At 52.9% G+C, this 21820-nt stretch overlaps 4 protein-coding genes across 7 annotated transcripts in view; 2 read left to right on the top strand and 2 right to left on the bottom strand.

The window, feature by feature from the left end:
* The window catches only part of SARM1 (sterile alpha and TIR motif containing 1), a 25080-nt gene extending 10764 nt beyond the window's left edge, over window positions 1–14316 (bottom strand). Inside the window, exons 1-2 of one of the 2 annotated variants that reach the window (XM_060646756.3) lie at window positions 14105–14316; window positions 1683–2301 (exon numbers count right to left, since the gene is read on the bottom strand). In XM_060646756.3, coding sequence (XP_060502739.3) covers window positions 1683–2301; window positions 14105–14316 — 831 coding nt within the window. Of the gene's footprint in view, window positions 1–1682; window positions 2302–7821; window positions 9064–14104 lie in introns of those variants that run through there. The other variant, XM_060646755.3, reaches the window with a different exon arrangement.
* Window positions 9916–12923, top strand: VTN (vitronectin). The gene is made up of 8 exons (XM_060646758.3): window positions 9916–10123; window positions 10226–10345; window positions 10422–10739; window positions 10820–10959; window positions 11214–11370; window positions 11564–11716; window positions 12144–12485; window positions 12727–12923. The coding sequence occupies exons 1-8, from the start codon at window positions 10060–10062 to the stop codon at window positions 12837–12839; spliced, it is 1407 nt and encodes a 468-aa protein (XP_060502741.1). The 5' UTR covers window positions 9916–10059; the 3' UTR covers window positions 12840–12923.
* On the bottom strand, window positions 14221–21769 carry VMA12 (vacuolar ATPase assembly factor VMA12). Of its 3 annotated transcripts, none has more exons than XM_060646768.3 (6): window positions 21520–21760; window positions 20448–20521; window positions 20011–20100; window positions 19452–19494; window positions 19124–19236; window positions 14221–14330 (listed from the first exon to the last, which is right to left on the bottom strand). In XM_060646768.3, the coding sequence occupies exons 1-6, from the start codon at window positions 21728–21730 to the stop codon at window positions 14319–14321; spliced, it is 543 nt and encodes a 180-aa protein (XP_060502751.1). In that variant the 5' UTR covers window positions 21731–21760; the 3' UTR covers window positions 14221–14318. The 3 variants fall into 3 exon arrangements, with proteins under 3 accessions (XP_060502751.1, XP_060502749.1, XP_060502750.1); XM_060646766.3 differs by lacking the exon at window positions 14221–14330 and adding an exon at window positions 17459–18854 and having other exon boundaries at window positions 21520–21769; XM_060646767.3 differs by lacking the exon at window positions 14221–14330 and adding an exon at window positions 18807–18921.
* Window positions 14244–16249, top strand: SEBOX (SEBOX homeobox). Its single transcript, XM_060646769.3, has 3 exons — window positions 14244–14325; window positions 14495–14655; window positions 14795–16249. Exons 1-3 carry the CDS (start codon window positions 14295–14297, stop codon window positions 15173–15175), a joined length of 573 nt encoding a protein of 190 aa, XP_060502752.1. The 5' UTR covers window positions 14244–14294; the 3' UTR covers window positions 15176–16249.
* Window positions 21770–21820: the final 51 nt, after the last annotated feature.

Raw genomic sequence — 21820 nt, forward strand, 5'->3', positions numbered from 1 at the left:
TGATAAGCTGACGTCATGTTTTAGTCACCTTTGGAGTCCTGTACCTGGCACATTGCAGGGTACAGAGTGGTGGCTGACGATCTCTTTACTGAACTGCATTCACTTGGCCTTGTTGGAAAGGGGGTGCCATAGCTGGTGGTCATGCCTGCTGCCCAGACCCAATCCTTGGGGCCTCACTCCCTACTTCCCTTCAAGTCCCTTCTCCCAAAGCAGAATGACCTGATTTATAAAGCCAGTCCTCCCATGGCCCACCTCTGGGGCATAGAGGGGACAATCAGAAGCTTCTAGAACCCCAGACCCTGGAAGAGGCCTCCAAGAACCCCCCAACACAACAGTCTCTTTTTAATCTGTGGGGACACACACAATAGGTGACAATGATCTGAGACACTCTCCTCTGAGCAGCCCAGATGACAGCTGTGGTACAGACAGGATGGCCCACACTGTGCCCACAACTCCTTACACCAGCTGTCACCAACTCCAACCCCCCAGAGGAATGCAAAGGAGGAGAGGGGTGTTGTAGGGATAATTTTGATTCTCCAATATTTAAAACACAAAAACACAAACTTTTGATAATTTAGCTATTAGTAGCTTCACATGCAGGATAAGAACTGCTGCCGTGGTTCGCTTCTTCAGTTTTCCAGGATAAAAAAGAAGCATAGAGGGGCGCCTGGGTGGCTCAGTCGGTTGGGCGACCGACTTCGGCTCAGGTCATGATCTCACAGTCCATGAGTTCGAGCCCCGTGTCGGGCTCTGTGCTGACAGCTCGGAGCCTGGAGCCTGTTTCAGATTCTGTGTCTCCCTCTCTCTCTGACCCTCCCCCGTTCATGCTCTGTCTCTCTATGTCTCAAAAATAAATAAACGTCAAATAAAAAAAAATTTAAAAAAAAAAAAAAAAAAAAAAAGAAGCATAGAGAGGCCCAGAAAGGGGAAGCCAGCTAGCCAAGGTCACACAGCAAGTTAAAGCAGAGGGCCAAAGCTTCAGATCAGGCCCTAGGCATACGGAGCTCTTGGGACACAGGTGGGAGTTATCTGGTCAACGCACTGATGTTCTGCCCCGCCAAGCCCCTGTCTCTGCATTCCCTCTCCTTCCTGCACTCCAGACCCATGTGACAAAATGGCCCACTGAGGTACCCCAGCTGGTCATCGTTCATGCACTCCAAGCCCAGCCTGTCCCAGTGAACTCACTTTCTTCCCCTCCCCCACCACAACCTCTCTCCAGTTACCCTTATTTCAGTACCAGGTGCCACCAGGCACCCAGCTGTCTGTGTCCAAAGCCAGGAGTCATCCTCAGCTCTTCCCTCTCCTTCACCGCCCCCCACCCCCCAAGTCCTAATTCTATTTCTTCAGCCCCTCTGAGATCTGTCTGCTTTTCTCTGCCTCTGCTGTCATGCCCCAGCCCACCTTCCCAACCGTCCCCATCATGGCCTCCTATCTGGCTCCCTTGCCTCTGACCTCACCCTTGCCAATTCCATCTCTACAATTGCAGCCAGGATAATCTTTGTGAAATGCATGTTTCCTGCTGAGAATCCTTGCTTTTGCCTTCAAGGCCAGAATGACTGGTCTCTCATCCTTCTCCTTGCTTCACCTAACTCTTAACGTGTACTTCAAGTCCCTGTCACTCCCTCTGGGAAGCTGGTCCAGACTCTCTCTAACCCCGGTCCTCCCCCTCACCCCACACCCACCTTAGTCTTGCCCTGCAGGCTCTTGATGGCCGCTTCAGCACAGAGGTAGAAAGCCCCGATGCACTGGGCCTCCAAGCGCGACGAATCCAGCAGCGGCACGAGGCGCTGCAGGTCGTCGGGCCCGCGTCCCTGGCTCGTGTCACTGGCATCCACCAGGCAGCGGGCGAAGCGACCGGGGTCTAGCGAGGCCACGAGCGGCTCCACGAGCGCCAGGGTGCCGGAGCGCTCCACCTCCCGCTCCACCTCCTTGTTGGTTGCCAGCACCGCCACCGCGAGGCAGGCGTGCAGCCGCAGCAGCTCGTCCTCTTTGGAGAAGGCGAGCGGGAAGAGCCACTCTGCAGCGCGCTTCTCCACCATGCGCCTCTGCGCCGCCTGGCCCCCGTGCAGCGCGCAGTTGCCCAGCGCCAGCGCGCAGTGCCGGAGCAGCGCCGGGTCCGTGCGGCGGCACCAGTACAGCACTGCGTCCAGGCCACCGGCCGCCACCAGCCGCTGGCACGTCTCTTCCGAGTGCTTGAACATGTGCTCCAAGATGCCTGCCACGCTCCGCGCCAGCTCCACCGGCTCACGCTCTTTTGCCAAATTCAGGATCACGCCCAACCCGATGCGCGCCACGCGGTCCCTGCCGAGAAAAAGTGGCACTGGGACGATGGAGTGGCAGCGGTCCCGGGGAGGGGGTGGCTTGTCCCCTGGGGGCCACGGTCTGGTCACTTAACCTCTCTGGCCTCACTAGTGTCATATAGGACATGAGGGAGAGCATTATCCTCCCTGCCTCTGCCTTTCATCTCCTGTCTGGGGAGGAGCAGATTTCTCGGATTATAAGGATGCTCCATCCTGGCCTCCCCATCTCCTCCCTTACCACTGCCTCCTCCCCCGCAGTGCATGTAGCCGTTAAGGACCCTAACTCTGGAGAAGATTCCCTGGGTCCTGGTTTCTTCTAGAAAGTTGTGGGGCCTTGAGTGCCTTCCTTTATCTTTCTACCTCTGTTCCTCATCTCATAAATAAAAGGAATACCTACCCCATAGGGTCATTATGAGAACGAATGTGATAATCCACGTAAAGTGCTCTGCACAGTGCCTGGCACATACAGAAGACTCACTAGATGTTAACTTGTTGAAGTATCACTTGAAGTACAGCACTCTTAGCCTTGCCCTCAAACCTTTCTCTTCACTCCATGCAGTGTGACTGGGGTGTATTTATTCATTCACCCAACAGATGTTTATTGAGGAACTACTGTGTGCCAGGCTGCGCTAGAGGCTAATTAACAGTGCTTGGAACTCACACACAGCTAATATGGAGACAAACAATAAGCAGGTGAACAATGAATGAACAGGTTGATACTGATGCGGCCGTAATGCTAGCAAAACCGGGTGATGTAATGGATAGTGCATGGGTGGAGAGATATGTCTGAGGAGGTGACATCAGAGAGTTCAGTATCTGGAGACTCCTGCCTGAAAGTGTCTGGGAAAAGAGCATGACAGGCAGAGCGAACAGCGAGGACAAAAGCCCTGAGGGCTGGGGAGTTTGGCATGTTTGAGGAATAGAAAGAAGGCCAGAGAGATCTGCAATGTTTATAACCGACAAGGAAGAAAACAAAATCAGCAAGGATTCATATATAGAATATATAAATATTCACATCAACAAGAAAAAGGCAGCAAATTCAATAGGGAATGGCAAAGCATATAAATGGCAATTTATAAAAGAGATAATCCAAAGTGTTAACAAACAAAATAATTTGTAATCCTTAGTAATCAGAGAAGTGAAAATTAAATCAGCTATCACATGGGGGCGCTGGAGTGGCTCAGTCGATTGAGCGTCTGACCCTTGATTTCAGCTCAGGTCCTGATCCCAGGGTTGTGGGATTGAGCCCTGTGGAGCTCTGCACTGAGCCTCCTTGGGATTCTCTTGCTCTCTCCCTCTCCCCAATGCACATGAGCACACTTTCCCTCTCTCTAAAATATAAACAAACAAACAAACAAACAAATAAAAATCACCTATCACTTTACACCTATTGGATAGACAAAAAGCAAAGCTGGGTAACACAGAAGGTTGATGAGGTGTGGGGCCATGAACATGCTGATGCTCTCTGGGTAGAGGTGCACACTAGGGCGGTCAACTTGGAAAACAGGCTGGGATGCATGGTGAAATTAAGGAGATATACATCCTACAAGCCAGGAATTGGAGCTCTTGAGCTTACAGCGAAAGAAATTATCACAGTCCACAAAAGTCTGTGGAAAAGGTTCACTGCAGATTGTTTATGGTGGGGGAAGATGGCAGCAGGCTGGTGTCAAGCCTAGGAGAATGGAGAGGTAACATGGGCAGATGACCACTCTGGAGGACTATGGAGCAGTTACAAGTGACTGAATAGATGATAAAACAACAATATTAGGGGCGTCTGGGTGGCTCAGTTGGTTAAGCGTCCGACTTCGGCTCAGGTCACAATCTCACAGTCTGTGAGTTCGAGCCCCGCGTCGGGCTCTGTGCTGACAGCTCGGAGCCTGGAGCCTGTTTCCGATTCTGTGTCTCCCTCTCTCTCTGCCCCTCCCCCATTCATGCTCTGTCTCTCTCTGTCTCAAAAATAAATAAAAACGTTAAAAAAAATTAAAAAAAAACAACAATATTAAAAACATATTAATGAGTGGGTGAAAGAAATGAAATGTGCTTTGTAACACAGCACTATTTGAGTAAACTAAAAATATATGAACACAAAACAAGAACATAAAGATTTTACCAGGATAAGGATATAAAGATACGCATTAAATATACTGAATGGGTGCCTATGGCATTAAATCAGAAAAATGGTGGGACAGGGGTACCTAGCTGGCTCAGTCGGTGGCGCATGAGACTCTTGATCTCGGGGTTGTGAGTTCGAATCCCATGTTGGGAGCAGAGATTACTTAAAAATAAAATCTAGGAAAGAAAGAAAGAAAGAAAGAAAGAAAGAAAGAAAGAAAGAAGGAAGGAAGGAAGGAAGGAAGGTAGGTAGTGGGACATTAATGAAGAGGAGAAGGGAAGATTGTGGAGACTATATTCTAGGCACGTATGTATACAAAGGCTAGGAGGTATCTGAGAACTGGTGCACTTGGGGACCTGTCCCCACTGCAGCCACACTGAAGTGAAGCCATTTCTAGTGGCTGAGGTGGAAGTCTCAAGGTGGGAGGGAGTAGGGAGAGTGGTGGGGGCCTTCTGAACCATCTAGAGGCATTTGTGAAGTGCACATCTTGATCGCAAATGGGGAGCCACGGAAAGGCTTCAGGAAGGGGAGTGGTCTGCTCTTGCTTGGGTTGCATAGTTGCATAGGAAACTCACTCTGGCTGCTATAGGGAGGAAGGATCCCAGGGAGGGAGCCTGGATGCCAGCAGGGCAGGCAGGAGAGTTGCCACACTCCAGGCAGAGGTGAGAGTTTTCTGTTTTCCTGACCTCCACAAATGATGTCCTCTACAAGTGACATTACCCCCGAAGATTCCAGCCATGGAGTCCTTGCCCCACGAGCATCACAATGACCAGAGTGCTTGTGACTTTGTGTCCATTGCAGGTCCCAGCTGAACCCCTAACATGGCATAAGGTCAACACAACTTTGCTCAGAGGATGATCAGAGGTCATGATCCTTGATCTCAACTTTGTGCTTCCAGAACAATCTGACTACTAAACTCTGAGAATATCAGGACCAGAGTGTGTCTAAGCAGTCATCTGATCCAACACCTTCATTTCCTGAGAACCACTGAAGAGAAAGTCTTGCTCAGGAACATCAATTCAGAGAGAGGACTTCATTCTGAGTCTCTTAATTCCCAGCCCTCCCCTTTCCCTATGCACTTCACACCCTCAGAGAACTTGAACTGTGTGCTTGTTGTGAGAACTATTGACTCAGATCCCAGCTTCTGCAGCCCCAGAGGCTGTGGTTCAAATCCCAGCTCCAAAGGAGGGCAGAAATTGTACACATACACAGACACACATACAAGCAGGTATATATAATATACATATATGTGTAAATCCTTGTTAATGCACAGAATTTCTCTGGAAGGACATACTGTGCAAGAAACTTGTTTTGCTTCCTGGTTTGTCTCTAGGGAGGGGGTCTGGGTAGAAAGCGTGTATCTTTTTGTATCTTTGCACTTTTGCACTTTTTGAATTTATACGCAATAGCTTTCTGGGTTTTGCGGGGGTTTTTTGAGTTTATTTATTTATTTTGAGAGAGAGAGATAGGGCAAGCTGGGAGGGGCAGAGAGAGAGAGAGAGAGAGAGAGAGAGAGAGAGAACCCAAGCAGGTTCCCCCTGTCAATGCAGAGCCCCATGCCGGGTTCGAACTCACAAACCGTGAGATCATGACCTGAGCTGAGATCAAGAGTCAGAGGTTTAAATGACAGCCACCCAGGCACTCCTGATTTTTTTTTTTTTTTTAAGACATGTCTCCTCCCTTATTTACTGTGTATTTCTGGGAAATCCATTTAACCTGAGTTAAGCCATTTAACCTAATTATGGTCCCCTGAAGGGGCTACACTGTAAATTGCAAAGGCTAGCAGTCACACCCTCACTGGGTGTCATGGGACCAAGTTCAAAAGTTCCTCCGCTGTTGGGCTTTTCTTGGCATTTGGGAGTGAGGGACACTGTGATGGAGGCTCCCAGGCAGTGGGTGTGGCAGCACTATGGGAAGAAGGGAATGGGAAAAGGAGTGTGTGCATTGACTGCGGAACTTTCTTTAAGAGGAGGTTGGTTGATGAAGGAAGGGCAAGATTTCATAAACTCAAATTCTCAGTGTATCATCTCTCAAAATTTCGAGGGTGACAGGACGTGCTAGACGCTGTCCTTGGTCCTGAAGGGCTGTCAGCACGACCACGTTGTTTCCTGAGACCAGGAGTTAGTAATTCTAAACCAGAGGAGTGTTAGTTTCAACCTTTAAAAACGTCAGTGCAATTTGCATCTTGCAGCCCTCCTCTTCCTCGGGTGTTGGCTGCACCCACTTCCCAAGAGTTCTCATTATAGCTGCCACATCTCACATATCAGACCTACAGGGTACACCCGCCAACCTGTGTGCACCACATCCAGTGAGCACCCACTCCGTTTGCTAGCCCTCCAAATTCACTGATGTCAGATGGGAAATCAATGACTTTATGAGCAAGCAGAACCCTAACTTGCTCTCCCAGCTTAACTTGCTTCATTCGTGGACTGTACTATTTCCACCATCCACAAAGTTATTTTTTCATTTTTGAAAATGGCAAGGAAAGCACCTCTAACCCATGGCCTCACACTTGTGACAGATGCATGAATTCAAAGTGACCCTTGCAAGACCCTTCTACACCTGAGAGGCCTGAGAATTCAGCATGAGACTGCTGCGTGACAGTTTGGTCTGCTCTGACATCAGATGAGAGAGAAAATGAGTGCGAGGGTCCTCATAGTCCAGGGGAGATCCCAAGAGGCAGACAAGAGAGTCGCAGCCAGGCCTCAGTTGGACCCCACCTACTGGATCCTGGCACTATGGGGGGGGGGGGGCAGAGAACACATACTCTGGCCCTTGCCTAGCTCTGCACCTGTTTCCTCTTCTCTCGCCCATTCATCCCAGTAGAAAACCTTCTGTTCCCCATTAGCAACTGCAGAATGAGATCATGTCTGGCCTGTTACATGGGCCAAAATGAAGAGGGAGGAAGCAGGTGGTGGATTGGGGGTGGCACGAAGGGGGCAAGTAACCCTTAGGTCAGCACTCATTTCAGCGATCATTTCTCCTCCTCCTACCCCATTTCCTGAGCACTGTTTTCTCTTCCTTTCTCAGTGGCAGAGTGAAGGCAGCAAAGAAGGGCATCTGGGCCTGTGGGGAGGAGGTCTGTGGGTTTAGAGGGCACTGGCAGCTCCATGCTGAACCGGGAACAGATTCCTGTCCAACTACTCTATTCTTCCTCTCCCTGTCTCATTCCTCACGTCACCAGCCTAGGGAGTGAATCCTGGCTGCACTATTAGTTTACTTGTTGTGGCAAATCATCAAACTTTCCGAAGTCTCATTTGCCTCATTTGTGAAATGGACACGCTGATCCCCAGAGGGGGTGTAGTACAGGGATTTGGTGAGGTGAGGGAGGAAAAGGCACAGAGCTGTCGACCACACTTGCTGCCCCACAGCACCCCGCGCTCTCCCCTCAGCCCGTGAGCACCCTACCGGTTCTCAGCCACCAGGATCTGCTCCAGCAGGCGGGCGGCCTGCACGCGCGTCTCCAGCTCCGGCGCCTGCAGCAGTCGCAGCAGCAGGTCGAGGCCGCCGTCCAGGCGGATGGCGTCGCACAGACCCTGGGCTACTTCTCGGCCCACGGCCGGCAGCAGCCAGGCCTCCTCCACTAGTTGGAAGACCTCGGCCAGGCCGGCGCCCACGGCCCGCGCGCCCCCCGCCTGCTTCAGCTCAGACAGCGCCTGCTGCAGCTCGGGCAGCGCGCGCTCCAGGGCGCCCTGCACCTCGGCGCCCACCCCGGGCGACACCTCGCGGGGCCCGCGGCCGCCCGCGGTCCACCATGGGCCCGCACCGCCGCCCCCGTCTGGCCCCGGCACCGCTAGACGCTCAGAGCCTGGCCTTGGGCCCGACATGGTGAAGAAGCGGCACAGCTTATAGGCGGAGAGGAGCAGCGTCAGGACCATGGGCGCGGGGCTGCGGGGTACATCCCCGGTCCGGAGGGGCGGGGCCGGGCGGAGCGCCCCGGAACTTGGGAAGAGGAGAACAGGAGGTGGGGACCAGGTAGAAGGTGCAGGAGAGAGGGATGGATAAAAGGGTACCAGGCAGGGGCGCTGGCCAGAAGTTTGGGGGAGGGGCGAGGGCGGGATCTGGAAAGGAGCTTTTGGGTAAAAGGATGCAGGCTCAGATGTAGAGGGTGGGCAGGAGGAGCCAGAGGGGAGCGAGGGATGGACCCAGACGTCAGCAGGTCTGGGAGGCAGCAACAAGAACAAAGCGCGGCTCCAGCCAGAAGATGCTCTGCAGCAGCCCCGCCTCGGACCAGCCGCAGCAAGGGAGCTGACACTCCGCCCCTCGGTCACGTGGGACTCCTCCTTTGCCGCCTGCGTAGCCTCGCACCCGAGCTTCCCCAGCCACAGCCACGCCCACGCCCTGCGGAGGGGTGGGCGAGGCGACTAGGGGAAGAGGGTGCAGAGCTATAGGACAGTCTCACTATCCCACAACGCACCCCCGCCCCCACCGCCCCCGAGCCCCCGACACTGCAACGAGAAGGCAACACCGTGGAGCGTGCGCCCTGCCCTAACTGTGGTCAAATCAACCATAATAACGATTCGGTACAACTCTCGAGACCCTTTAGGCCCGTTTCTCAAGCCTTGCAACATGCTTTAGGGGGTCGAGATTAGTGTTCCCATTTAACAGCTGAACCGACTGAAGCTCATAGAAAAGAGATTCCCCCAAGTCACCCACCTCTCTGGTTACGGAAGAGAAAAATTCAGTTGGAAACTCAGAATCATTCCTTCCAGGTAGTGGGAGGGTTTCAGGAAGCCTGTGGACCCCCAACCCTTGGCACAAAATCAGGCGTTCTGTGCCAGGGGCGTTTTCTGGAAAGAGGGATGCTACTTCTCAAGAGAGTCTAAAAGTGCCAAGAACTAGGCTATTCTTTGCGGATGGGGAGACTGAAGGTGGAGACAGGGAGCAGTGAATGAGCGGGAGACCAAGGAATCAAATCCAGTCCAAATAGTTAATATTCACCCAATTTGCTGTGCTGTGAAGACCAGCTTGGGGAAATCAATGCACCCAAGAGGTGAACCTAAACACGAAACTCTGTTATTGTTTTTTTTAAACAGAGTTTTAAAAAATTCCCCCCAGGGTGCTTACCAGCATTCCTTCAACCCCCCTTTCACTGCCCTAAATACACAACGGGTGGGTGACACACTCAGCCAGGGATGTGCCTGTTCAAACAGATCGCAGATAAACAACCATTTATGGAGAATGAAGTTGGCGCTACTCCAAGCATGAGGCATTTTGTCTGCTTTAGCTCATGTAACCCCCAACACATCATGAGGCAAGTATTAATAGTCTCACTTTACCAAAAAGAATACCAAGGCAGGCAAAACAGTTTGCCCAAGGTCACGCAGCCTCTGAGTGGCACAGTGGGCCTTCTTTCTGACCTTCAGACCCATGGTGCTAGTCCCCTTCTGACATGACACCGAGCTTGGCAAGGATCCTATTCACTGTTCTCTCGGGTCCAGAGTTCCAGGAATGTGACCTTTGCAGCCACTGGGGTCTGGGGCACTGGGGGCTGGCCCAGAGATTGAGCAAATAGAGCAGCAGAGAAGGCAGCTCCTCTCCTCTGGCTCCTTCCCTCCCTGTCCCCCGCTCTCCCGCATCACAGTGGAGATTGCAGAGAGCCCAGAGCCCAGTTTGCCAGCCAGGCTAGAGGCTGGAGGCCCTGCCATGGCATCCCCAAGGCCCCTACTGATACTTGCCCTGCTGGCATGGGTGGTTCTGGCTGACCAAGGTGCAAGAGGGTGTTGGTGGTCGTTTGGGTCAATGAAGGGTGGGCGAGGGCGGTCTGGGCTTGGCCGTGCCAACTGATATCCCCTCTATCTCCTCCCCACAGAGTCGTGCAAGGGCCGCTGCACAGAGGGCTTCAACGCTGACAGGAAGTGTCAGTGTGACGAGCTCTGCTCATACTACCAGAGCTGCTGTGAGGACTACGTGGCTGAGTGCAAACCCCAAGGTGCGTCCGGAGGGGGTGGATGGGCCCGGGGTCCCCTCTGCAGCTGGAGACTCACCACCACCCACTGTGCCCACAGTGACGCGTGGGGATGTATTCACTCTGCCAGAAGATGAGTACGGGGTCTACAACTACTTTGAGGAGCCCAGAGACAACAGCAGTGTCCTCCCACAGCCGGAGAGCACCACCCAGGGCCCCGACCTGCAGGCCCAGACTGAAGTGTCTCCTGACCAGGAGACCTTCGAGGAACCTTTTCTGAACCCTACACAGGGGACCCTGGGGCCTGAGACCTCTGATCAAGACATCCCTGAGTCCCCGGTGGAGGAAGAGCTATGCAGTGGGAAGCCCTTTGACGCCTTCACTGACCTCAAGAATGGCTCCCTCTTTGCCTTCCGAGGTGACTCCAGGGGCAGGTGTTGGGGGGTGGGGGTCTGCCTCTGGGACAACCCCTCCCTCACACAGACTCTCCCATTCTAGGGCAGTACTGTTATGAACTGGATGAAGAGGCAGTGAGCCCTGGGTACCCCAAGCTTATCCAAGATGTCTGGGGCATTGAGGGCCCCATTGATGCTGCCTTCACCCGCATCAACTGCCAGGGGAAGACCTACCTCTTCCAGGTGCCAGGCCCAGGGGCCGTGGGTCAGAGCCAAGGGTATCTAGACAGGGGTTGAGGGCTGCTGTGCCCAGTACTAGGGTAAGGCAAGATGGCTGGATCACAGCACAGCCTGGCTGGGGCTCTTGAGGACGGGAAAGCCCAAGGCTCCAGGTCCTGGGCAACAAGCCTAGAATTGGGACAGCTGCCTGGGGTGGGGGACTCGGCCTGTGCTCAGCCAGCCACCTCCTCACTCCCCCTTCCTTCCCTACCGCTTAGGGTCATCAGTACTGGCGCTTCGAGGATGGTGTTCTGGACCCAGATTACCCCCGCAACATCTCTGAAGGCTTCAAGGGCATTCCGGACAACGTGGATGCAGCCTTGGCTCTCCCTGCTCATAGCTACAGTGGCCGGGAGCGGGCCTACTTCTTTAAGGGTATTAAGGGAGTGGGTGGGGAAAAGAGCAGGCAGTGGGGCAGTCTGGGCTTTCCTCCACACTCCTCTATGGGGAGGCCTCAAATTACGTTCGGCACCCCCACTCCCCGGCCAGGAGCTCCTATCTCCAGCAGCCTTAGCGCTGGCTTTCTGGCCTCACTCATGAACCTCCCCCCATCCCATTTCCCCCTCAGGGAGACAGTACTGGGAGTATGAGTTCCAGCAGCAGCCCAGTCAGGAGGAATGTGAAGGCAGCTCCCTGTCCGCAGTGTTTGAACACTTTGCCCTGCTGCAGCGCGACAGCTGGGAGACCGTCTTTGAATTTCTCTTCGGGAGCAGATTCTCTGGTATGGAGGGAGGGAGAGCAAGCCTCGCTTTCTCCTCAAGAGGGCTGGGATCTCCAGGGTAGGGACAGGGCAAGGCTGGCAGGAGGGGGCCGTGATTGCGGAGCTGGGGTTCAAAAGCTGTTTGCTCAAGCCAGACTTTGCTTCTGTTGACCTTTGGGGGGAGGTCCACCTGGACCCCACACCTTGGACTTTGCCTAGTGCAGCTGAGGGCACAGCCAGCAGGAGGACGGGCTATGACTGAGGCAAGTGGGGAGGGATGCAGTGGAGGAAGGCTAGGGCAAAGAGCACCGAACAGAGAGTCAGAGGGCTGGGGTGCTGTGCTCTGCCATGAGCTTGCTCTGCCCTCAGGCAAGGCACGGCCCATAGTTGGGCACCAGATGAACTCTCCAGGCCCACAACGCTCTCATTAACCTCTTCCCTGCCACAGGCGGTGCTGGACAGCCCCGGCTCATCAGCCGGGACTGGCCTGGTGTGCCCAGGCAAGTGGATGCGGCCATGGCCGGCCGCATCTACATCTCAGGCTCAGCTTCCCAATCCTGGGCCAAGAAGCAGAAGTCTAGGCGGCGTAACCGTAAACGCTACCGCTCACGCCGTAACCGTGGCCGAGGCCGCAGCCAGAATCCCCACCGGCAGTCCCGTTCAGCCTGGCTGTCCTGGGTCTCCAGTGAGGAGGACAGCCTGGGCATCTACGACTTTCGTGACTACAACATGGACTGGCTTGTGCCTGCCACCTGCGAGCCCATCCAAAGTGTTTACTTCTTCTCAGGAGGTGGGAGCCCGTGCCATCCCTGTAGCTGGTCTAGCTGGGGTCTTCCCTGCTGTCCCTGGTCCGCATGGACTGAACATGGCCCTTGGGAGGTGACTCCAGAAAGCCAGGCTGGGAGTCCTAGGCTGCGTTGTGGATGTTCACTCACCCTTCCGGGAGAGACCCAGGGCTTCTTTCTCAGGGCAGGGGTGTGTGGGCAGGGCCTGGCTGGGTCTCACACACCCTCTGCTGACCTCTCTTCCAGACAAGTACTACCGAGTCAACCTTCGCACACGGCAGGTGGACACTGTGAGCCCTCCTTACCCACGCTCCATCGCCCAGTACTGGCTGGGCTGCCCAGCCCCTGGCCGCCGGTAGGAATCGGAGCCTGCACAGCTGGGCCCTCCACTGTTCCTTCCTCAACCACTTCCGCCCATCCCAATAAAGACCCCTTGGTCCTGAGTTTAAGACTGCTGTCCTGACTGGAGTGGACAGGCAGAGACCGGGATCTGCCTGGGGAAAGGAGGGGAAGCTGGGCTGTCACGAAGTCTTGGAGGAGGAGAGTGTCCTTGTGTCCAGTCCAGGTTGGGCTCAGGCTTTCTCCGTGAACCGGAAAAGCTCCTGCCTGGGGAGGGCCTCACGAGTGCTAGGCTTCCTCCTGAGCTAAGGAGCCCCTACCAGCCTACCAACGTTGGCGGGAGCTTGAACAGCTCTGGTGATGACAGGAGCCACCAAGTGCCTTTCCCAGCCCTGGGCTTCCTTTGCCTCTCGGAGTTGACTAGGGTCTTGGAGGAGAGAGATGGGGCAGAGGGCAAGCGGTTCTGGTTCCGCTTTTCTGCCCCTTCTGAGCCTGCAAGGTGGTTAGCCTAGGGAACTGGTCAGCATGCTCCCCAAACCCACCCCTAGGATGAGCCTTTCTTTGAGGCCTCTGTCTTGGGTCTGGGGTCTGGGGCACTGAGGGTAGGAGTGGAAAGGGCAAGAACTCAAAGGAAATCCAAATGCACCCACTTCTCTTAGAAAAGGGACTCAGAAGACTCACAAGGATGAATACTCTGTAAACAAAACAAAACAAAACAAAACAAAACAAAACAAAACACAAACAAGCATCTTTCTTAAAACTCCTCGATTGTACCTGTGAAACCTCCTCTGATTCCTGGACTCCAAGGTTCCTGGACTCCAAGAAGCCCATCTGGGCTCTCAAGGGGCCATGGAGACAGGGCTCGGTGTAGGCAAATCTCTAAAGCAGACCCAAGGGCAAGCTGGTGGTAACATCTGCTCTCCAGCTCTGCTGAGGGCGGACTGGCTGCGGTTCATCTGCCGTCTCCCTGTCAGCCTCCTCATCCTGTCCAGCTTCACCAGCCCAGCCCCAGGCTGTGGCACAGGACTGCATCCACCGTCCCCCGGGGGAACTGGGGCACTGGGGCACTGAGGGCTCCAAGGGGGAAGGTGAAGCAGTGGGAGTGCTAGAGAGAAGGATCTCTTTGGCTTCCTTCCGGGCAAATCCTGGGAGGATTTTCACAAAGTACAGGATTTCAGACACAGACTGTGGGGTGTGGGGTGTGAGGAGAGGGGCTCAGACCAGCTTTCTTTGTGAGGCCCTGGAGGAGCAGGGGCCAGAGAAGTTTTGCCCCATCCATACTCACACAAGCCCAACGCTGTCCCTGGCTTCTACTCTTCCCTCTGGGACTTCTCTGCTCCCCATCGGCTCGAGATGAAACCTCTCCCCTCCTGGAGGCGGGGCCAGCCTTCTGAGCAGGATAAAACCCCACAAGGAGGGGTGGTGTGGGCACAGCCTTGGCATGGCCCTCCGGCTCCTCATTCTCTGCCGGCTCCATGGCCAGCCCTGTGGATGCATCCTCAACAGGTGATCTGGTGGGGAAAGGGTGGGCAGGGGGAGAATGAGGGGGAAGGTGTGATGGGGAAAGGCTGAAGCAGGGGAGTGGAGTAGAGGCTTCAGGGTCAGCTGGGGGTTTTGAGGCTGGGATGGAGGCTTTTGTGGGGAGTCCCAGCTTGACCCCTACTCCGGCCCACAGGCCATGCCAGTGGGCTGGGTCCCCACCGGAGAAAGCGGACCACTTTCAGCAGAGGGCAGCTGCTGGAGTTGGAGCGGGTGTTTGCAGCCCGGCCCTACCCTGACATTGGCACCCGTGAGCACCTGGCCCGGGTCACCTGCCTTCCTGAGGCCAAGATACAGGTGAGCAGTGACCCGCTCTCAGGGTGGGGGTACTCTCACACAGCCCCTTTCCTCTGGGTATCCTGACTCCAGGTTTTGCTTTCCCTGTACCTGGGGGAGGGTGGATGGAGCCAGAAGAGATTCCTTTTTCCCTTACCAGGTGTGGTTCCAGAACCGCCGGGCCAAGAGAATCAAGAATACGAAGGCAGGAGGCCTAAGCCCGAGGCCAGAGCCCCCCCAGAGAGCCCGTTCTCTTCCAGACACCCTCCAGCAGTCCCGGGAGCCCCGAAAACTAGGCCAGCTCCCACCCTCCAACAGCACACCTCAGTGTGCCTCACTGTGTAGACATGCCTCCTGCTCAGCTCCTGGCTTGGGTCCAGGGCAGGGCCGGGCAGGGGCTAAAGCTGTAGCCTCATGGGGACCAGCTGGGGCTTCAGCGACCCACCTTTCTTCAGAACGAGCTACTCCCCACACCTCGTTGGGCAGCCTGTCTGACCTCATCTATGCCTCAGCCATTGTCACCAACCAGGACCACTCCTAATCTAAGTCCTGAACTTGTGAGACCCCTCCTCTGGCTCTGCAGCCTACCCCCGCCCGTTAGGACTGAACACATCAGAAGTGGATCCCCTGTCCCTCCTTTTACACAAGGGAGTTCTCTTATTGGAAGGAAGTTTAGCTCAGGGATCCCTCCCCTCCATTGTCCTCCAGGCCAGCCTAGAGTCACCAGCTACCCAGCACCCTGCTCCTCCTGGGGCATATGCCCATCGCCGTGGCAGGAGGTACCTTTAGAGAGAGGAGGTCAGGGCCATGTTTTCCACCTCTCACGCCAGGCCTGGCCCCAATTCTTCTCATCCCAACTGACAACTCCTCCTCCCTCTAAAGAATGGGCAGCCGTCCCTCCATTTTAGCCCATTAGCTAACTGCTAAGTGAGTATGGTGAGGAGAGAACTGAAACTCATCCCAGATGGTGGGGAACCCACCCTTTTGTAGCCCAGGCCCCCTCTCCTGACCTACCACCACCTAGACAAATTAATCAGAACCATGGATCTGAAGAGGAAGTGATATTAGAGTAATACAGTGGAAAGAAAAGCTCCGGGCTTATGTTGATTTAATTTTCACAAAGATCAGATTGGCTGCCCTCTGACCCGAGGCTGTGGAGACAACCTGACAGACTTAGCATGGGGCGGGGGGGTGTGTGCGTGGCAACACTGGGTTTTCGTATCACTGTCATCTGTAATACCAACTAATCTCCAAATAAAACCCAAACTCTATACCTTAATCTGGATTGTTGTGTGCTGCAAATGAATGGGGACAAGAGCCGTTTGCTTTTGAAATGTATCTCCATCACCTAATCCCTAAACAGGGTCAGGTTCCACACAGATACTGGGTGGGAGGTATTACCCAGGCTTCTACTGGGATTAGTTAGGGGGACAGTTAATTGAAGGGTTTAGGGCTCTGGCTGACAGACCCTGGGGAGATGGGAGCCTCTGCTGGCACCTTCTGTTCCTGCTCCTACTGATTCCAGGACACTCCAGCTGCCTTCACCTCTGGAGCTGCTTTGCTCCAGAAAAGCATAGAGGGTCTAAACTGGATTCAAATCCTGGCTCTGCTATGTAACCTCGCAAATCTCTGAAAGTCTATGAGCCTGCAAGCCGGGGCGGGGGGGGGGGGGGGGGGGTGTTGGATAACGTATCTTCTCTCCATTTTGGGCATGAGAAGCAATGATGTTAAGTAAAGGGCTACATGTGATGTGTGACATGCTATAAAAGCTCTCAATTCATGCAAATTGCCTCTCCCTCTCCACACAGCAGGCTATGAGAAACTGGGAAGGCCCCAAACTTCTTGTTCCTCTGGCTTCCTGCCAAGCACTCCCCTTTGGGAAGCCCTGGGCCCAGACTGCACTGGAGAAAAGTATGGGACGGTGAGATGGAGTAAGCGGCGGAGAGCAGAGCTCCCTCCACTGCAATGAGAGCCAGAGGACAGGCCACCTGATCACTATCTCCAACTCTGCCCTTGCGGATGAAAAACCACTTTGCACGGTGCAGATCTCCTTGGCAGGAACTAGGTCTTCTACCCCTTGATCTCCAGAAGCTAGCACAGTACTTGGCTCATAAAGGAGTTCTCAGTAAGTGTTCGATACTACAGAAGCCTGTTGGCTTCTGAGTAGGGGATTGGGATCAGGTAAGGACCCCATTCTAGTGAAAGGGGTGTGTGTGTGGAAGGACTCCAATCTCAGGATAAGACGCCCTAGGTCAGAAGCTGTTTGAGGGGGCCTGCTCTTTATCTAACATTTGGAAGTCTTCGAACCTTCCAATCCAGGTATCTGGGGGATGTGAAAGCTTAAGGCTATGTGGGCACAACAGGCTACCTGGCCCACAGAGTTCAGCACTGGTATAGAGACGAACCCCCACAAAAATTCAGTGCATCTTCTAAACTACACTGGGTTGCCAGAAACATTATAAAATGCCACCTGCGCTTCTTCTCACAGTTGACATTCCTTTTAATCAACAATAGAAATTCTAAGATTTCTCAACAAAGTGATCTATGGTGGAAGAGAAGGACCTGAACCCTCCCTCTCTCTCACGTATTATCTGGAGAAGCTCAGACTGGCAGAAACTGGCAAACACTGTAGAGCAAATGTCTACTGAGCCAATGTTCTTTCCAAGAACAGAAGAGTACCCTGGGAGAAAACAAAAGACCAAAGGAGCTCATGGTGTGAATAAATGGAAAGGAGTACACCATTAGGAACAGACCCTGAACAATGATCAGAACTAAGGAATCTTTGGGCTTCTGTGTTGTCACAAGACTTGAGATAAGAATACAGTGGACACCATAAATATTTATTGAATAAATAACTATCGCTAATAGTTTTTAAGTACACGTATACAGACTTTATCACTATACCATTAATCTAAGTTCTTGCAAGTTTAACGTTACACAGGGCAACCTAACAGTCTTTGGCTCCCTTTACAGAAGAAGGACCACAGCTGGTCATCTGATCTCTCTCAGCCTTTGTCTTCGGGAAGAGGGGCCTAAAACCATTTCCTCTTCCAACCTCCAGGATGGTTGTGAAGACCAAAAGCAACCATGGAAAGCAGTTACTCACCTATGCACATTTACAAACTATTTTTAGCACCCCGCCCCCCACAAATATTTTAAGAACCTACATAAAAAATCCTCCATTAGGCTTATGTATAACAATATGTGTACATACTCATGTTACGCGTACATATTCACGTGTATGTCTCTTCGTGTTCCCATATACAGTCAAACCTGACAACAATCCATACCTACAAAGAACATCTCCCTTTATTAGCTGAGACAATCCACGGTAGGCATACTCTTCCCACCAACACACACAAGCACAAAGAGATTTTCAATTAAAATCACACATACTGTTTTGCCATCTGAATTGGTTTCCTTTTTGGAGGCAGAGCAAAGGGTGATGGGGAGGTGGGAAGTTTAAGGAAGGCAGATGAGTGGCGGAGATGGGCAGAAGCATACAGAAAATGTGAAAAAGGCAAGCGGAAGAAAGAAGATGAAGACAGAAATGAAGATTCCAGAAAGGTAGCTGCCTAGCTCCCAATTTCACCATCCCATACCATACCAACCCGCCTTTCTCTTATTCGATGTCCTGTGATCAGTTCCTCTTCTGGCACAAACTGGAGAAAGGAAATCCTTTGTCTTTTTGGAGCCTACTGATCTAAATTACAGGTCTGCATCAAGGATGTATGCAGCAAGGGTGACCATCAATTTATGCACTTGGGCAATTTCAAGGCAGTACCGTCTGCTTCTTGGAAGGCCTGTATTCTATTTACTCCTGATGGAAAAACCCAGCCTCAGCAGTGCCCAGATGGACTGGAGAAGGCAGATGGGCACTGGGTTCAGGAGAAGGTACTGAAAGACCAGTTCTTTTCAGTTGTTGTCTCAGTCTCTTTTACTGCCCCTCTGGAAATTGACAGAGGATGCCCTCCCCGCCCCCTGCAGGACCAGCAGGTGGCCTTGGCTTGGCCCTCTAACCGGAGCTGAGGACAAAGAGCCTGACAGGTTGACTGAGAGTCAGTGACTGGCAGCTGGGAGCCTGGAGTCTCCCAAAATCCACTCCACACTTTGATGAGGAACCATCAAAGCTCTCCCAATTCGCCTTCCATCGCCCGCACCATGACATACAGCTCGGCCAGACCCACCACAGAGGCCACGATCAATGCAGCCAGGACCCGCTGGGGAGAGAGAGAACCAGGCTTAGGGGATGCAGGTCAGCATTCAACTCTGCAGCCTCCAGCACCTCTAAGAAGAATGGGGGGAAGGGAAGAAAAGAGGATCTGGATTCTCTTCAGGTTATTATGTACCTCCATGACTGCTAGACAGCTCAATGCTCCTCCTCTAAATGTTTAACACCTAACTTGTTCAAGGCATCTTCACATACCTTCCTCCCTCTTCCACCAATACCCCCACCTGGGGCACCCTGCCCTGCCCAGTGCCTACTTACTGAGGCCATTTCTGCGAAGATATATTGACTTCCAAGGTAAGTGCAGACGAAGGCAGCTGCTACTGTGACAATAAAGTTGAAGATGGTGATGACCAGAGCTTTCACTGACCTCACTTTGGGGAAGAACCCAGGGAAGAAACCTTTAGGTCAGCATCCTCCATGAGGCCCGCCCTCTTATCTCAGGACTGCCTCCCCATCAAGTGGGTTACCCTCTAACGGCAAGGCTGAATAGCTTAGGCTTAAACCCAGAGCACTGGGGTGGAAAGAAGTGCCATGACCAACCCCTCCCAGGGAGAGGCTTTAGCAATCTGATTGCCTAGCATCTCACCTTGCTTTCCGAGGTCACTAAGAGTCCCACCGTGCCTCGAATCCTGGGAAAAAGAAAATGCAAATGATTTCAGAATGGAAGCAGCTCAGAGGTGGCCCAGAGAACACCCATTTGTCAGTCTGGGCTCTGCTCTCTTTATTCCCCAACACATTAACTCTGCCTTCTCCATGGATTCTGTTGTCTGGGACCGAATGGATTCTTTTCTGGACCACAGATCAAGCATTTCAGAGGAAGGGCATAGGCTCCCAATACCCATCTACTCCTCTCCTGCTCCAGGGCAGGAGCATGCCACAGAATAATAGGGAGCCCTGTCAGAAGAAAGGCTCCAAGGCTTGTCTCCATCTCTACAACTTTTAACAATCAGTCACCATCTGAGCCCAGAGTCTCAGTTAGGGAGTTGGGAATTAGACTGGGTTTGTAGGCAGCACAGAGCTTCGATGGTCCCTGAAGAGTATAAAAACCAAGCTTCCATGTTGTTTCTTCCCTATGTACCTCTTCCCAGCGCAGGGCTCTGCTTTCAGGGGCTACTCAGTCCAGGTACTGAAGAGCAGGCCCTTACCTGACAGGTGACGTTGTGGGTGATCCGCTTATATTCCTCGTTGGCCAGCTGTATCTTAATCTTCTCCAAACGGGCAACTAGCTCTGGGTTCTGGGGCAGAAAAATCAAATGACAAGGATATTCCCAGCTTTCTAGAAAGCATGTCACAACCACTGGTCTCAGGGGGCAAAGCACTGCTAAGGGTGCCAAGAGATTCATGTACCAGTTCTGCCCCCACTGTTTTGGAAAATTTTTGTGTTGCGGGGGGAGGGAGCGGGGGTTCTGGGAATCTGTTTTCCAAGCAGTCAAAGCAGAACAATATCCAGATCCCCCACCCCGGCTCTCAAGGATTTAAAAGACAAATGTCCGAGCCCAAAGATTGATTCATAAATCTGAATGTATCACGAGTAAGTCCAATTCAGCCAATACCCACTGTCACAAATATATCCCTTACATACCCGGGGAGGCTTCACAACCTCTGGGAGATAGATTTCACTGCCTTCTAGGAGCTCATGAAGGTATAGTGGGGAACCTGGAAAGAAAAGATTTCCACAAACATAATGATAAATAGAACTGAGGTCGAAGGATTAAGATCAGAGAAGGGTCTAGTCCTTCTATTCTTTCTACCAAAACAAAGCATGGCCATTCGTATCTCAATTCATCTCCAAGATCGTTTTCAATTGAGAAGAATCAAGGACAATTCCACATAAGTATCTCCTAGTGCGCATACTGACTTTTGAATGTCAGCTCTCAATTATCTTGCCAATGTCACAACTAACACGTAAGCCACTTACACTTGCCTTTAGATTAGGTCATGCTGCGGCCACAACAGAACTGCCCAATATAGTTTTCGGTCACAGTAATGCTAAATACTCAGAGGACAGCGTACTAGATGACCTCTATAGTCTACCTTTTGTATGTCTGGGCAAGCCATGCTAATTATGGCAAAAGACCTTACAAGCCAGTGTGGTCTTAGTCCCTCCCTTTACAGTTAAGGGAACTGAGACCCAATGAAAGGAAATGACTTCTCCAAGGGGAGTTTGTGGCAGAGCTAGGACTAGGACTCAGATGCTACTCCAGTTCAGGTCTTTGAACAGAGCTTTCCATAATCCTATGTAAAAAAAACAAAAACAAAACAAAAAAAGAAACTATCAGATTTAACTTGTTTTTGAGATGGAAAGAAATCCAGATCCCCAAACAGGACAAGCTCACTATTCTAAGTAGACCTGGTCTTCCTCAAAGATCAGGCGGCCCTAAGTAGGCCTGGTAGTTCACGAGGAGACTTTCAAGAGAAAAAAAGTGCACAAGTTAATTTGGTCATCCGCGAGAAATCCCCATGGAAGTTGTTAAGCCAGTGGGCTGCCCTACGGTTTATGAGGTGACTCTTGGGTTGGCTAGATGACCGTTCGCGGGCGAAGGAGAGTGATGGATTTTTCCCCCCTCATAGCGATGACAGAGGTGGGAAAAGGCTCAGGAAGGACAAGACTCTGGAAAAACGGAGGCGAGTCCGGGTTGGAGACTGGGGCTCACCCCTCTCTCTCAAGTACTGATGCAGATCTCGGATCAAGCGGAAAGAAACCAGGCGCGCGGAGCCACTGGGAAAATCACCACTCTTGGGCTTCTTCCCTAGCGCGGTCTCAAGTTCTGCCCGCAGCTTCCGGGGCAGCTGTTCTGGCTCCAGCTCCCCGCCGGGGCCCAAGGCGCGCACCAGCCGCTCGCCGGCAACCAAGCGAGACGCCATGTCCAGCGGCTTATGGTCAGGTGACCCGGGGCCGGGACTTCCGCCCATCGCGCACCGGAAGGAGCATGGAGTTCGCGGAGCGGGACGAGG

This window comes from Panthera onca, chromosome E1, assembly GCF_046562875.1.
Source record: "Panthera onca isolate mPanOnc1 chromosome E1, mPanOnc1 haplotype 2, whole genome shotgun sequence".
In the NCBI taxonomy this organism is placed as follows: domain Eukaryota; kingdom Metazoa; phylum Chordata; class Mammalia; order Carnivora; family Felidae; genus Panthera; species Panthera onca.